Source organism: Halichoerus grypus, chromosome 12 (assembly GCF_964656455.1).
Source record: "Halichoerus grypus chromosome 12, mHalGry1.hap1.1, whole genome shotgun sequence".
In the NCBI taxonomy this organism is placed as follows: domain Eukaryota; kingdom Metazoa; phylum Chordata; class Mammalia; order Carnivora; family Phocidae; genus Halichoerus; species Halichoerus grypus.
In genome coordinates this window covers 19,814,725-19,829,918 of record NC_135723.1, presented here as the reverse complement: position 1 = coordinate 19,829,918, position 15,194 = coordinate 19,814,725, and the positions used below count along the sequence as shown (strand labels likewise).

General features: G+C 48.3%; 1 protein-coding gene across 5 annotated transcripts in view; it reads right to left on the bottom strand.

Moving 5' to 3' along the window:
- Positions 1–15,194, bottom strand: part of ATXN7L1 (ataxin 7 like 1) — a 229,341-nt gene that overhangs the window by 111,156 nt on the left and 102,991 nt on the right. The window contains exon 4 of one of the 5 annotated variants that reach the window (XM_036067427.2): positions 12,463–13,648. The exons of the other annotated variants lie outside the window; for them this stretch is intronic. Coding sequence (XP_035923320.1) covers positions 13,563–13,648 — 86 coding nt within the window. The 3' untranslated portion in view covers positions 12,463–13,562. Of the gene's footprint in view, positions 1–12,462; positions 13,649–15,194 lie in introns of those variants that run through there. 5 annotated transcript variants of the gene reach the window in all.

The window sequence follows — 15,194 nt, the reverse complement described above, 5'->3', positions numbered from 1 at the left end:
AGGGCTTGAAGGGACACCTATATGCTAATGAGTCTCAAATTTGTTCCCCAACCCCGACCTCTGTCTGAAGTCCCTACTCCTGTATCTAACATCCAACTCTTGCCCGTTGAAGGGGCACCTCTAATGTAACATGCAAAGCCAAATGCTCCCCTTCTCCCCTCCCCTGCTCTTTCTCATCTCAGTCCAGCCCCTCCATTCACCTGGTTGCTCAGGCCAAGCCCTGAGGGTCAGCCCAGCCTCCTGTTCACTGGCCCCTTGCAACCTCACCATCAGCCACACAATCCTGTTGGCCCCACCTTCCAAAGAGACCCAGCACCACTGACACCAGCCTGATTCAGGCCACTGTGCTTTCTCCCTCGGGCTTCCACGAGCACCTTCTGATGGGATCCCGTTCCCACCCTTCCCTTTCCAAGTGTGTCCCCCACCAGTGACCTGAGGGAGCTCAAAACCCACCCATGCACTTCCGCCTCACTCTGAATAAGCCCCAGTCCTCACCAAGGTTTACCCCGTAGGCCTCCTGCATAGTTACGCCCCTTTCTCACTGTTCTTCACCCTAAAAGCTCCAGGCGCCCCAACTCTGCTGCCCCAGAAGCATGACCGGCCTGGCATGCCCCAGGCTCAGGGTCTTCCCCTGACCGCTCTCCTTGCCCGGAGTCCTTCTGCCAAGTATCCACGAGGCCCCATCTCCAAGTTCACGCAGGACCAGCCTCAACCCTCTTCAGACAGGCCTTCCCTGACTAGCTCATGGGAAACAGCACTCCCTGCCCTTCCCCACATTGACTTTCCTGATTTGTTTCCCGTCTCTATCCCCCCATTAAGCTCCTAGAGGCCAAGGATCTATTTGGTTCCCTTTGTATTCTGGCTACTGAGTGGCACCTAATAGGAGCTCAGTACATGTTTGTTAACGTAATGAATGAATGCATTGTTAAGTTAAAGAAGCAAGGAGCAGAACGGTGTATATAATACACACCCACTTATTAAAAAAGAAAAAGAAATGAACACATCTATGCTTGCCTAACTTTGGGAGGATTTCACAGCTATGGCCTCTGGGAGGGTGAATGGGTAGCTGGAGGCAAGGGAGGAGGGGGACTTGTCAGTGTAGACCCTCTTGGTACCTTTTGAATTTTTTTTAAAGATTTTATTTATTTGTCAGAGAGAGAGAAAGAGCACAAGCAAGGGGAGTGGCAGGCAGAGGGAGAGGCAGGCTTCCTGCTGAGCAGGGAGCCCAATGCAGGGCTCGATCCCAGGACCCTGGATCATGACCTGAGCTGAAAGCAGACGCTTAACCAACTGAGCCACCCAGGCGTCCCCCTTTTGAATTTTTTAGTAGGTACATGTATTGCTGATTTGATGAATTAAGAATACATATGCATATCAAATCATTATGTTGTATACCTAAAGTGAATACGATGTTATATGTCAATTACATCTCAATAAAAAAAGGCCACCTGTAATTGAATCCACATTTCCTCCCCTAGAATGTTATAAGGTACACTTTCACCAATGTGAAAACACATGTATTATGGATATAAAATCGTGATATACAGATTCTGTATGTGCAGTACATCACTTTTTTTTTTTTTACTGTAAAACCGTTTGGTGAAGTTTATCATAGTCGAGGCTGAGAGACATGATATCTCGTGCCTACAGTCAGAGTTCTCAGAAACCTCCCACACACACACAGTCCCCTGGAGACCTAAATAAAAAATAACTGAAAGGAAGACCGAGACAGAAGAAACAAAGGCAAATTAGCTTTAAGGATTACTTGTGGTTAAAAAAATAAAAATAAAAAGTATGCCCACCCCCAAGGCCCAGCCTGGGTAGGGGCCGTGACTTTTCCAGGTCTGAGGGCCTTGTGACCCTCTCCTGTACCTGGTAATGTCCTGGCCCTCCACAGTCCTCACAAGAAGTATGAAGAGACATTGCATCTGTGGAAAGGGGCAAGGGGCGGCAGTGGAATGCTGGACCTTAACACCTGGGAGAGTGGCCCAGCTCTCTCGCACTTGAGGGACTCTGGGCAAATCCCTTGCATGGCCTCGGTGGGTCTTGGGTCCCTCCACTGTAGCGAGGGGGTGCGGAGGTTGGAGCTGTCATCTTGGAGGACTCTTTCCACTTCTAACACTCCATAGTTCTGATTTGAGGAGATGTTGCCTGTTGAACCACACAAATGGACAGGTGCTATGCCTTTGAGATCCATGCAGACATGACACTGACGTCACGGGAACCCTCCTGCCTGACAGCGACCCAGCAGGGCATCCTCCTGGCTACCTGAGCCTGAGCATGACAATCAGAAAGCTAAGGCTCACCCTCATGCTTCCAGAGGCTTCCCTGTCGAGCCTGGGGCTCGGGACTTTTGTACCCTGTGCCTCTGCCAAGTTTTATTAGCCAAGTAAAGTGCTCTGGAGAGCTGCTACACATGATCTGAGCAAAACAACCGGGAGCCAGGCGTGGACGGGGCTCCCTCTGTGTCCTCGGGGCTGGGCCCACCCCGGAGAGCAAGGAGGAGGTCAGGTGGTTTCATGAGCCAGCGGCGCAGACTATTAAAGTAAACTTCCCTTTCCTGAAAGATGCTGGCAAGAAAAAAACGATGAAAGGCCCTGAGTTGGGGAGGGGAGAGGGCAGCGGGAGAGAGAAATTGTGGACATCGATTCTCCAATTATCTGCAGGAGGAGAAGCAAGGAAATGGCAGGAATGCACGGAACTGGCTTCTCCCTCTGGAATGCCCCCATGTTACTGTTTTCATTACTACAGTTGTCTTGCTAGCTATTTCAGACTGAAACTACTGTTAAGATTGGTTTGCATTCCCTCTGCACATATCAGTGAACTGGTGGAGAGATGTTTGGGAGTGTGTGGGGCTCCAGAAGGAATTCCCTGGGGGGGTCAAAGAGTTCTCGGTAGATAGTCCTCAAAATCGAGTTTAGGGTGTAGGTACAGCTTGGGGGAGTACGAAAGGACCAAGTGAAAATACTCTAAGTCAGACAGGAATGAGAAAGAAAGTCTATCTCTCAAAAGAAGCTGGATGATGCCTATGGTTTGATTTTTTTTTCTTTTTTAAGTTTTATTTACTTATGTGATCTCTACACCCGACATGGGGCTCGAACTCACGACCCTGAGATGAAGAGTTGCACGCTCCTCCGACTGAGCCAGCCAGGTTTGATTTTCTTAACCAATATATTTAAGCCTAATTCTGCCCTTACTGTGAAAGCTCAGGAGTTGTAGTCTTTGGAGGTGTCTTTGGGGCCTGGGAGTGGGGTGGGGAGGGAGGCGCAGAGTTGTCACACTCAGAAAAGGGCCATTAAAAGAGGCTGTATAAACTCTGTCCCTGGGTATTAAAGCAGACGCAAGACAGCATTTAGGCTGGTGGATTTAAATTGAGGGGAGCTGCAGAATTCCTCTGGGATAGAGCCTGTTCTTTATTTCAAAAGCCCTGGAAACAATAGTAATTCAACATGCTTCTCTATGTCGTCCCCAAACCTGCTGCTTCCCCGGTCCAGGCGCCGGGCTGAGAACCACGGCTGTACCTGTTCTGGACACTTACGGCCTGTGAAGTTTCTCCCTGCACTCTGACTATAAAATCTTCAGGTACCTATAACAGCCGTGCCTCACAGGAATCTCCTCGGCCTTCAAATGGGAGAACTGGGCTTTACCCCCCTTTTATTTCTTTTCTATTTAAGAACATTCCAGAACTGTGTGTATAGGCTACAGGCACCTCAGGAAGAAGCTCAGGTTGCAAAGTCTGTCTCACACCAAAGGAAGGTCATGTCCCATTTCCAGGCCAGGACCTGTCCTCTGTTCTGTCATTCACCAGTTTGCATTCAAACAATGTTTTGTGAGCAGTTAAATGTTAACCCAGGTGCCTCTTTACAATTGCATTGTTTAAAATGTTACTTTTATCAATCACTTTCCAAATCTGTAAGCCCCACGCCTCCCCAACTGCCCTGCCCTGCCACCCGATGCTGTTCCCCAAAATAAGGCCTTAACTCTTTGAAAGTGGCTTTTCCTTTTTCTCAGTTTGCCATTGAAAGCCTTCCATGGTCTGGCTCCAGGATGATCTTCCAAACTGCCCCCTTTCATTCTCCTTGCAACCCATGCCTACTGCTTCAAGCTGGCTGGCTGCCTCACTCTTTCATATTCTCCTCCTCAAGTGTTAGAATAACTGCATGGGATTGTGTCATTAGGATTATGGATGCACCTTAACTATTCCCAATGGCTAAACATCTTTCTGCTCCTCCTCTCTGAATTTTGCCAGGAAGGGTACAAGGAATCATCTAGACGAGCGGTTGTCAACTTTGGCCAGTCACTGGAATATGGGATTATGCGGAGTGGGACAATGGGGGGTCGTGCATTTTTTTTGTAAATTGAGGTATAACATGCATATAGGAAAGAGTAAAAATCACAGTGTGCCACCTTTTAACTTTGGATGTACAAAACAGCCTCGTAACCAACATCAAGAACCAGAATGTTACCAATGACCCAGAAAGGCTGGGGTAAAGGAGGCTTTTGAAAAATTCTCACTTTGGACCCAATCCTCTGAGACTCTTATTCCTAGATGTGAAGTAAAGCCCGGGATTTACATCTTTAAGACTTTTCCCAGAGAAGTCTGCTTTCCCATGCACCACCAGACTCGGAGAGCATGAATCTACTAGGGGTTTTCAAATTGCCCTTCATGTGTCACCTTGGGGGATGGCGGTCGAGACAGGGAACCGTCAGACCCACCTTCCCCTTCAGTCAGAGCCACCTGTATCTCTTTCTTAAACTGAGCTCCAGTTTAAGAAAGGCCTTCTCTCTGTGGATGAAAACAACCCCTTACTCCACAATTCTGAAAACTACCTACATTGGTTGGTTCATTGAGGAAGCAGAGCGACAAGGATGGATACGGATGGATCTGTATGTATGGACGGAGAACAGGTATTGGACCTTTCACAATAGGACTTGCTGGTTAAACAGCCCCTATAAGGCTGTTTTGTATTCGATGCTGGAGCGTGAAGTCCATAGGGCAGGCGGTTGGGAAGGAAAGGCCTTGGTAGACCAAGAACAATCTGGAACCCCATGAGCATGGTTTAAAACTCTTGCTGCCTTTGACCTTGATAGTAGGGATAGCCCCCAGAAGCCATGGAGCTAAGCACTCGCAGCTGGCCTGGGAGTCAGAGAAGCTGAAGGGGGATGCAGGGAAAGGTGGAGCGATTGCAGGCCTGGCCACTGCTACCGGCAATGGGGTGAGCCAGCAGGTAGCCGACAATACATGTACTGCTTCCCTTCTGTCCTCCAGCTCTCCCCAGAATCCCTCTGTGGCCCAACCCAATGACGAACCCACAGGCCAGGGAATTCTGGGAGACGTAGTTCAGCCTAGCCAGGCCGACCAGTGACAAAGCCAGCACCACCTGGCCAATCGCTGGTTCTCAAGCTTGGCTGCATGCTGGAATCATGTGTGGTTTTAAACACACAGATGCCAGGACTAGCACCAGGATATGAGAAAGCTTCCCAGGTCACCCTAATGACCCTACAGTCCTGGCTACGACCACTGCCTGGCAGCCTCAGACTAGCCCCAGCCTGGGAGGAGGAGCATAAAAAAATCTGCTTATTTTTTCGAGGGTTTTCTCATTATCCTGCCTTCCTGCATTGGTCTGTCCTCTCTTCAAGAACCCAGACACAACCCTCCCGTGGTCCTCAGCACGCTGGCTGCACTGCGGACCAAGCCTGCTGGTTATCTGTCCCCCTGTTGCTCAGTGGATCGGGAGCACAGTGGGCAGACTCTGGGATCATCCCAATGCTGGCAAGCTCATGGTGAACTACTTGGAAGTTTTCACTACTAAGCTTCTAAATAAAGCACCTCTTCCTCCCAGGCATAGATGAATTAAATGATTATAACGCAGCCAAGTGGTCAGTGAGCACTTCACCAAGGTGTGGCGGAGCCGCCACTGTTGGGTCATTCTCAAGGACGGCTGAAAGACGAGGACGACATGAGCCACCAGAGGAAAAAAGCCAGAAAAGAGGTGGGGGCCAGAAAGAGCTCAGGTTCAAGTTCCAGCACGGAGGCGGCCTTCCTTGGGCAATGTTTCCAAGGTTCAGGATCAGCCCCACTGCCTGCAGGGGTCATAGAGAGCATCGGAAAGAGGGATGCGAAAGAAAGAGCTTGAGGTGGCGGGAGGTCCAAAAAGCAGGGGCGTTTCTGCATGCCTGGGAGTAACTCTGTTATAGGGAACGGTTATCTCAATTACAGATTCGACCCTTTGCTTTCTTTTTCCTATCCACAATGTGGTCATTTCTAATGAGGTCTGAAGTGTGAGATTGACACCATTGATCAAAATAAGGTCTCTGGGATTTCCTTTTGGCTTCTATTATTTATGCTCTCCCAGTCCTCCCCATTACAGCAGACAGTGGAGCCTACTGGGCCACCCCATTCCATACTCTGTACATAAGTTTAGAGAGAGAAACTTTCTGAGAAGCAACGGCAGGAATCTTTCATGCCATCTCTGTGAAGCTACCCTGGGGAAGGATCGGGCCATGCTCCAGGATGTTCAGTGGCCTATGTTTACTCTCTAAGGTCGCTTTCCGTGCCCCAAATGGATTTGAAGCTTCTTGAGGGCAAGGCTGATGCTTGATCCCCCTTTCCTGGGATCTCGGTGCCTAGGACAGTGCAGCAGGAAGGATCCCGGACGCAGGGATCCCAAGTTGCAGGTTCTAGTTATAGCTCTGCTCCTCAAAAGTGACTTGAATCCTCCTCGGCCTCAGTTTCCTCCTCTATAAAGTGGGAAGTACCTACTTCATGAGGTTATTGTGCAGTGCCCGTGAGACAGCGTGTGGGGAAATACCTCTATGACCCCAGAAGTGTTGTCCAAGTGGGAGAAACTGTGTGAAGAGCTGGTACTTCTCTCAAGAACAAGGTGCTGGCTGATTCCCTTGTCGAGGACAGGGCGGCACAGAGTGGCGGACCTAGGCTGCTTCTGAGAGATGCCCAGGGGTGGAGGCAAGGGGCGGGGGGTGTCCCCGAGAGCCTACGGAGTGAGAGCAGTCTCTTTCTCCCTGCCCCTCTCAGGAGATCCCTGTGCACGCTTCCTCGCTACAAGCTGGTTTTGGCCTGGTCCCCTGTTTATTCATTCATCTTCTTCATCCAGTGTTTCCTGAGTACCCACTGTGTGCCAAGCACCATGCCAAGGGTTGAGAACTCAATGGTGAGCAAAAACAGATGAGGTTCCTGCCTTTCCTTCCCAAACAGGTTTGGACTCAGGCTTATGCACTGAGAAAGTTGGACAACTAATTTCATGTAGCCCCAGGGACAGATGGAAATGTGTTTTAGTGGGATCCTAGAGTTAGCTGGAAAATATCAACATGTTGAGGGCACGTGTAATAAAAAGAAGAAAAGGAAGAAAAGGTAGACTCCCACCAACCCCCCCGTTGGGTCTTCCCTTACTGTGTCCCGACCTCAGGCTTCAAGAGTCCTACTCTTTATGACTTTATCCCCTTATTGAAGCCAGCTCTCACCTAACTTACTTGTGCTAAGGTGGTCAATGCTCTCGTGGAACTACACTTAATAGGGGCGAAAGCCTTGAGGTACAGGAATGATGCCCCTGCCAGACAGAGAGATGTCAGAGGTCATCCTAAAATCACACCACAGGGGTGGCTGCTTCAGACTGGCACTTCCAGGGACAGTGAGGTGGAGAAAGTGGGGCTCACGACAGGGGTAAGTTCCCCTAAGCAAACCTTTGTGGCCTTTAAAGATTTCCAAAGATCAGGAGCAGATGTTGTTGTCAGGGTCCCAGCTTTTGTTTAGGGAAGGTGGGTCTGCAGGTGCTTATGCCATTACCAAAAGCAACTGACTGGATAATTAGCTACATCAAAAAAAAAAAAAGGGGGGGGGCGGTAGGTGGGAAAGAAAGACCAAAGGATTTTCGGTAGCCAGAAAAAGCTCCACCACCAGGCTCGCAGTTCTGACCAAGCTGCCAGATAACCCCACTGATGAATTTCCAGCTGGATTTATAACTTTCCTCTCAGTGAGAAAACGAAGACATATTTTAAGATGAACCCCCCCAAGACAAATTCTGGAAAGACTGTAGGTAATATGAACCCCAAGTGGACTCATTAAAATAGAAGTTTCTATTGTAAAATAAAGCATAGACATTCAAAACCACACAAAGCAAATGGATTGCACTGGGAAAGATGAGAAAGCAAACGCCCCAGTAAGCACCAGCCAGGTGAGGGGAGAGGACTGTGCCGCGCCCTCCAAGAAGCCCCTCTACACACATGTCCCAACTGCAGCCCAGCCCCCGATCCCCAGAAGCAACCGCACTCCTAACTTACACTCTTCAGTTCCTCGCGTTTGTTTATGGTCTCATCACCCAACTGTGTGTCCTGAGACGCTGTAGGCCAGTCCCGCCCATATTTTATTTTATTTTATTTTATTATTTTATTTTTTTGAAGATTTTATTTATTTATTTATGAGAGAGAGAGAGAGCACAAACAGGTGGGGCAGCAGGCAGAGGGAGAGGGAGAAGCAGGCTCCCCGCGGAGCAGGGAGCCCGACGTGGGGCTCGATCCCAGGACCCTGGGATCATGACTTGAGCTGAAGGCAGACGCTTAACCGACTGAGCCACCCAGGCGTCCCAGTCCTATCCATATTTTTAGATGTCCTTTACATTTCTTTTAAGTGACCACCAGTTCTACCTCCATCTATGCCTTATCTGTTATCTGTTGAAGGCTCAGGCCACCAAACCTGCATTTTTCCACCGTCTGGATTTTGCCTTGGTGCATGCCAACACGTCCAAGTGCACTCATTCTTAATGCAAATAATCACCTGCCTGAGAAAAACCCTGTATGCAAGGCATGTTCTCAAGGAGGGCACACCCCACCATAATCACTTTCTCACAATAGAGGTAATGAGACAGGAGGAGAATGGGATCTGGGGGAGCTCTCTGTGTAACTAGTGATTTATGACATTTTTTTAAAACAATTGGAAGTGACTGGGGAATGCTTCTCTTTAATGCCTTTCAATATAGTTTGGAATGGGGTTTGACATCGCGCTATGCCCCAGGGCACAGGGTTGTATACTGTTAAGTTTTATCAAAGATGATTGCATAATAGGAGCCTGGATGTAGCAAAAGCCAAAGGAATCTCCACCACTAACCAGACTCACCAAATGTAATAAATATAAATGACAGATGAAGGGAAGATGAGATCTCGCCATTTACTTACGGTTTGAAGCAAGAAAAGTTACACTTGAAAAGTTTTCCTTTCTCTAATCTCGGCAGATGGTCCCACAAACACAATTATTAGCATTTCACAAGGCTTTATCAAACATTGACTTAATAGAGAGTGCATCCACTTAATGGTAACCTCGAGACCCCCCTAATAAGTCCAGGACCCTAAATTACATGCTCCAGGGCTCTGACACCCCAAAATGGACAAAAGAAATGAGCACTCTTGTACTAGGAGACAAGAGGTTTTATAACACTTAAAATTAAACGCGTGTGAGGGACGCCTGGTTGGTTAAGCGTCTGCCTTCAGCTCAGGTCATGATCCTGGGTCCTGGGATCGAGCCCTGAGTCAGGCTCCCTGCTCAGTGGGGAGTCTGCTTCTCCCTCTCCTTCTGCCCCTCCCCCCTGCTCCTGCGCGCGTGCGCGCTGTCTGACAAATAAATAAAATCTTTAAAAAGAAAAAAAAATTAAACATGTGTAGGGTCTGTTTTGATTTGCACAGAAAGAAAAAACTCCAAAACTGATGGGTACAGCAAAAAATTCAAAACCCAAGGCACTCTTCAAACGCAATAGGTTCCTGATACCACTTTCAGACCTTTATTACAGCAGTATTATATAAAGCCACGGAAGGGCCCTGAAAGACGTCAGGGGGAATAAAAGAAATCAGAGAGAGGCCTGGACTGATCACATTCTGATTCTCTGTTCATACTTCTTTCCTTGGTTCTCCAGGGGGCTTTTATTTGTAAAGGAGATCAGGATTGTGTGTCCTCCTCCCTGTCAACAGCGGGGAGAATGTGGGACGGGGAGGAGCAGGGAGGGAAACATAATGGGGGGAAGAACTTAATGCACAGTGGACAGGCAGACCCAGGTCTTTCCTGGGTTCAGGAGTTTTTCAAAACTGCTTGCTTGGATTGGGTTCCTGCTCTTAGAGTGTAGACGGTAAGTGAGTTGCAATTTGCTAAGTTTTTACAACACTCTAGGGTATTTCCAGTGATGACAATGTGTATGTTTAAAACTCTAAAACCCAATTATTTTGAATTCACTTTCACGGAAAAGGCAAATCTGATTCAGAAGCTTTTTTCTGATTCTTAGTGCCTGTCCTAGGCTACCTTTCTGAAAGATCTGATACTCCCTGGAATTCCTTCCTTGCCTGGGCTCTGTGACACTGTCATGCTGGGGCTCTGAGTCTAACTGCTTATCTTCCCAAATGCTCCCACTGTTCCTCCGGGCCCATCTCTGGCTCACTAGGAATTCCACAGAGTCCTTCCTTGAACCCTTTTTTTGTCCCTGTCCTCCACCCCAAACCCCATCATGGACTCCTATCTTCTCAAGATTTCCAACTTCAGCCTCTAAGAGCCACCCAGTGTACGACCTTCCAGAAGGGCAGGCTGAGCTGGGGCCCAGCGGGGACGTCCCAAGGCAGACCAGAACTTGGAAAGGGGGTTAAATCTACCATGGCTTCCATGCCTCTGTTAGCTCACTTCTCATGCTGGGCCAGGCTCAGGCTAAGCATGTTATGTGCATTATGGCATTTAATCTTCACACCGCCTCCCCGAGAAAGCATGATCATACTGATTTTCTACACAGGAGATTTCAGCCAGCAGAAGGCAGGAACTAGGCAAGGCAGAGCTGAACTGTGAACCTAGCTCTGAACCATCATGCTCTTCCATCTGAAGCAGGAGACTGTGTCCTCGTGTTTCTGGACGTCAGAAAGACTCAAGAGCTTTGGGGTTTGCACCTTCGGGGGACCAGAGGGAGGACAGATCAGTGGTTACAGGTTTCAGCCCTGCTGCCTCTGCCAGGCAGCCACGAGAGAGGGTCCAGTCCTGCCTGTAGCCAGGTCCCCCTGCCACTGACCACCCAGCTTCCCCATGAGGGTCCACCACTGAAGACAGGTACGAGGCCTCCCACACTTCCCAGGCTGGAATGTAACGGGACTTCTAGGGACCAGGGCCTGGGCGTTCCTTTTTGGCAAACTGTGTGTATCCTTTTACAGGAAACCACTTTACTGACTAAACATTTGAACCTATGACTATCAGAGAAAGTCCTAGATCTGGGAGATGTGGGGAAGAGGTAGAGACATGCATGGATCTGTCTTTAGATCAGCAACATGCTCTTTTGCCATCATGCTCAAGAGCGGGGGTCTTCGAACCCTCCCTGAGCCATTTTAAAGTCTTCTTGAATACCGCCTCTTTACTTCATAGACCCATGTTCTACACCACCAACTACTACATGGAAACAAAATAACTGGTGGTCTTTTCTTCTAGTTTGTTTTTAACTTTTTTACTATTGAGTATGTAGTTTTGTCAGCCAGGTTTGGAGCATGGGGAGTGAAGATGAATGTTGAAATTGGCCACTGGGGGTTCATTTACTTATCATGTCTTTCCTACTCAATGGGAGTCAGTCCTGAGATGATAAGCGTGGGGCTCAGGTGCAGCCTGGGCCACTTGTCCCCAGGGCCGGCACACAGAGTGGCTGGATCAGGGCCTGGCTCAGTGAGGCCTAAGCCGCCATGTTGGAGGAGTAACCACTCTAAAGGACCATGTACTTAGCTAGGGTATGTGTGCGTTAGAGTGACTTACCCTGCGTGGATGGTTGTGATAGAAAGTGGGATGTAAACAGAGACCCAGAAAAAGCTCATAGCAGTGAAACTGCCCTCAGATGGATCTCACACCATGGCTACCTGCCTACACATCCAGCCCTGTTCCTCCTACTGGAACACAGGCAGTTAAAAATGCAACGACCCTGGAAACTGAAACCTACTTATCCATGGCAATTTAATAAATAACTAAGGTATACTAGGCCTTATTAAAATAAATGTGTAGTGTATTTTCTCATCCTCTGACGCTCACTTCTTCACTTGTCAGCACCCGCTGGTGGCAGCTGGAGTCATCTCACCAATTTTGCTGTGTGTGCAAATCAATTCGATTTCCCCCCAAAAAGATAAAAATCAGTAAAGCAATTAAGTTACAATTAAGGTTTGTCATTGAAAGCACAGACAAAGTGAAAAGGCTGAGGAGGACTTGTCCTGAGGTCACCACTGACTTCCTTGCTTGCTCTACCGTAGGTGATGTTGTGGTCATTCACCACGCCTCCTCTTACTTCTTGAAATTCCCTCCTCTTTTGGCTTCCATCACACTATTCCTGGCTCTCACACTGGCTCCCTAACTGTTAATCTGTCCGTCCGTCCATCCATCCATCCATCCATTCATCCATCCGACAGTTAATGACAAGCACTGGAAAAAATGACAAAGTATATTTATGTCTGGTTTTATAGTTAAAAAGTGTTTATGTATATTATTTCATGAATTTCTCACTACAACCATGTGAAATGGCTGTTGGTACCCCCACGTTACAGATGAGGAAACAGGTCCTGAGAGGACCCGTGATTTATTTACAACAGCACAACCAGCAGGTGGCAGAGTCTGAACATGCAGTCAGCTTTTCATCCCAGTAAGAATTCACAATGGCACTCTCCTACATACTGGTCGGCCATAATTTCTCTACTAGTCTCCCTGTTCTGAATTAAATGTCATGATCCAGTCGATATATATATTTATGAGACAGTGCTAGGCTCTGAGGGATCAAAGACTGGGTCCCTGCCCTCCTGCAGTTTGTGGCCTAGTGGGGGAGATAAGCATTAATCATATGTTCACACAATAAACATCTGTTTTTGAGGTATAAGAGAGTGCTTACTCAGTTATGGAAATCAGAGAAGTCTTCCAGGAGGAAGTAATCATTAAGATGCATTCTGAAGGATGAGTAAAGAGTTAGCTTTGGGAAGAGGAGAGGAAGAAAAACAATCATATACAGAGAAGGAAAAGCATGTGCAAGGGCCCTGTGGCGGGAAGACCCAATATGCTGAAACACTGAAGGTCGGCTTGATTGGCATATTAGAGAGTGAAAGGGGGCCTGGAACAGGATGTGGTTCAGACCATGCAAGACTTTATAGCCATGACAATGATTTACTTTTAGCTTAAAAGCAATGGGAAGCCAAGAGAATGATATGATTAACTTTGATCTTCGATTCTGACTTTGGTGAGCAGAATGGGTTGTAGAGGAGCAAGAGTGGAAGCACGGAAAACAGCTGGAAGGCTTTTGCACTTGTCCAGGTGAGAAGTGATGCAGCCTGGACCAGTGTGGTAGTGGTGGAAATGAAGAGAAGAATCCCACAGAGGCCCCCTGCTCTGCTCAAGCCCATTTTCTCCCTAAACCCTGTCATCAGAGTGTGCTCACGAGTTTGCAGCACATGGAAGCTTGTCCACACTGCAGGGCTCCGCTGGAGTCTCTTCTTCCAGGAAGCCTTCTCCAGACAATGCCAGTCCTCCAAGATCTTTCAGAAGCTCTGTCTACCTTCTGCACTGTCCATTCTCACACCTGATTCTCCTCTATGGCTTGGCTGTTCTTCGGTCCATTCCTGGAGATGGCATCATTTGTCTTGTTGTCTTGCTTTCTCCCTTTGGAAAGTAAATGCTTTGTTGGCATTTGCTGAATTGTATCAACAGGGCTCCTCTGGAAATTACATTTGTAAATGATTACTCACGCCAATTGCCTTATCTTTTTTTTTTTTCTAAATTAAACACTGGTTGCTTAAATCTGTCTTCATGATCTTGTTCTATCAAAATGTATGTCCCCAATTTTTCTATAATTTCCTCTAAACTCGTTTCCACATTTCTCCTAGTAGAAAGCAGTTTCAGAGGGAACCGAGTGAGAGGGCGGGGTGGGCGCAGGAGTGTAATTAAACAGGGGCTGTCTGACCAGAATTCCTATACCTTTTAATGGGGTATTTGATTAATCCTTTCCACAGGCACCATTATTCATGCCTTGATGGAATCTCATTTTATAGCCCTTAATACATGGACCCAATTTATCCACATCACATTGTATTCTAATACTTGTCATCCAAGTTATTAGCTATCTCCTTCTTAGTGTAAAATCATCAGCAAGTTTGATTAGCTTATTGCCTGGGGATGATAAGGGAGATAAGAACAGATACAGTACAATATGACCACCAATGGTTCTGTATTCTCAAAAGAAGACTGCTAAACTGCATCCATTTATGCAGCTGGGGTGGCCAAAATAAACATGTGTCCCCAGGGGAGGGTCTCTGTGTGGGACCCAGGAGTCACAGCCATGAAGGGCTGACTGCCTCTGTGCCCAGCAGTACCAAGCCATCATCCCTAATGGGGTCACTTTAATAAAAAAGAGTGAGGCTCCCCCACTCCTGCTTCCCAACATCCCTCCCCCAAATATCCTTCCTGGGAGGCACAGCCCAGAAGCTCCCCTTTATTCCAGGACACCATGTCTGCCTGGAATTGCTCTCCTTTGCCTCCTGGGCATCTGGAAGGCCAGAGGACCTAGGAGATGCTGGGGCTGTCGACTGCTCTTTCTCTAGGACAGAGATGGCTCTAAGCAGGCGCCCCTTCTTCCTCTTCTCTGCAACCAAACCTAAGCCTTGGGACTCCCAGGGGGCTTCAGTCCCTTATGAGCAACATAGCCCATGGCCTGAAGAGGTAAGGGGTCCGCATGACCCCTACAGAATCGTGGGCTCAAAGCCCCCAGAGTTTCCAATGCCCCTTCCTCTACACAACCACCCCTCCTCAGCCCCATCAGGCAGAACTCCCAGAGCCAGCCCTGGAGTCCTTTTTAAAGCTCCCGTCACCCTTCATCAAAGGCCCCATATCACTTACTCCCGTGCTTTTCTGAGCCTGGCAAGGGGAGGATGAGAGGGCCTCACTCTGTGGTGGCGCCCCTCCTTCAGGAGGTGGCGTCTCACTCTCAGGCACTTGCTTCAGCCTTCTGGCTTTCTCTCTCTCTTAGCTTGCTGGCACTGCGGGATGTCAACTGCTCTGTTGTGAGCAGGAGAAACTGAGGCCTCCTGCCTACAGCCCAGTGAGTGGGCCATCTTGGAAGAGGGTCCTTGGGCCCCAGCCGAGCCTTCAGATGACAGTGGCTCAGATGACTGCCTGACCACAACCTCATGAGAGAGCCTGGGCCAGAAGC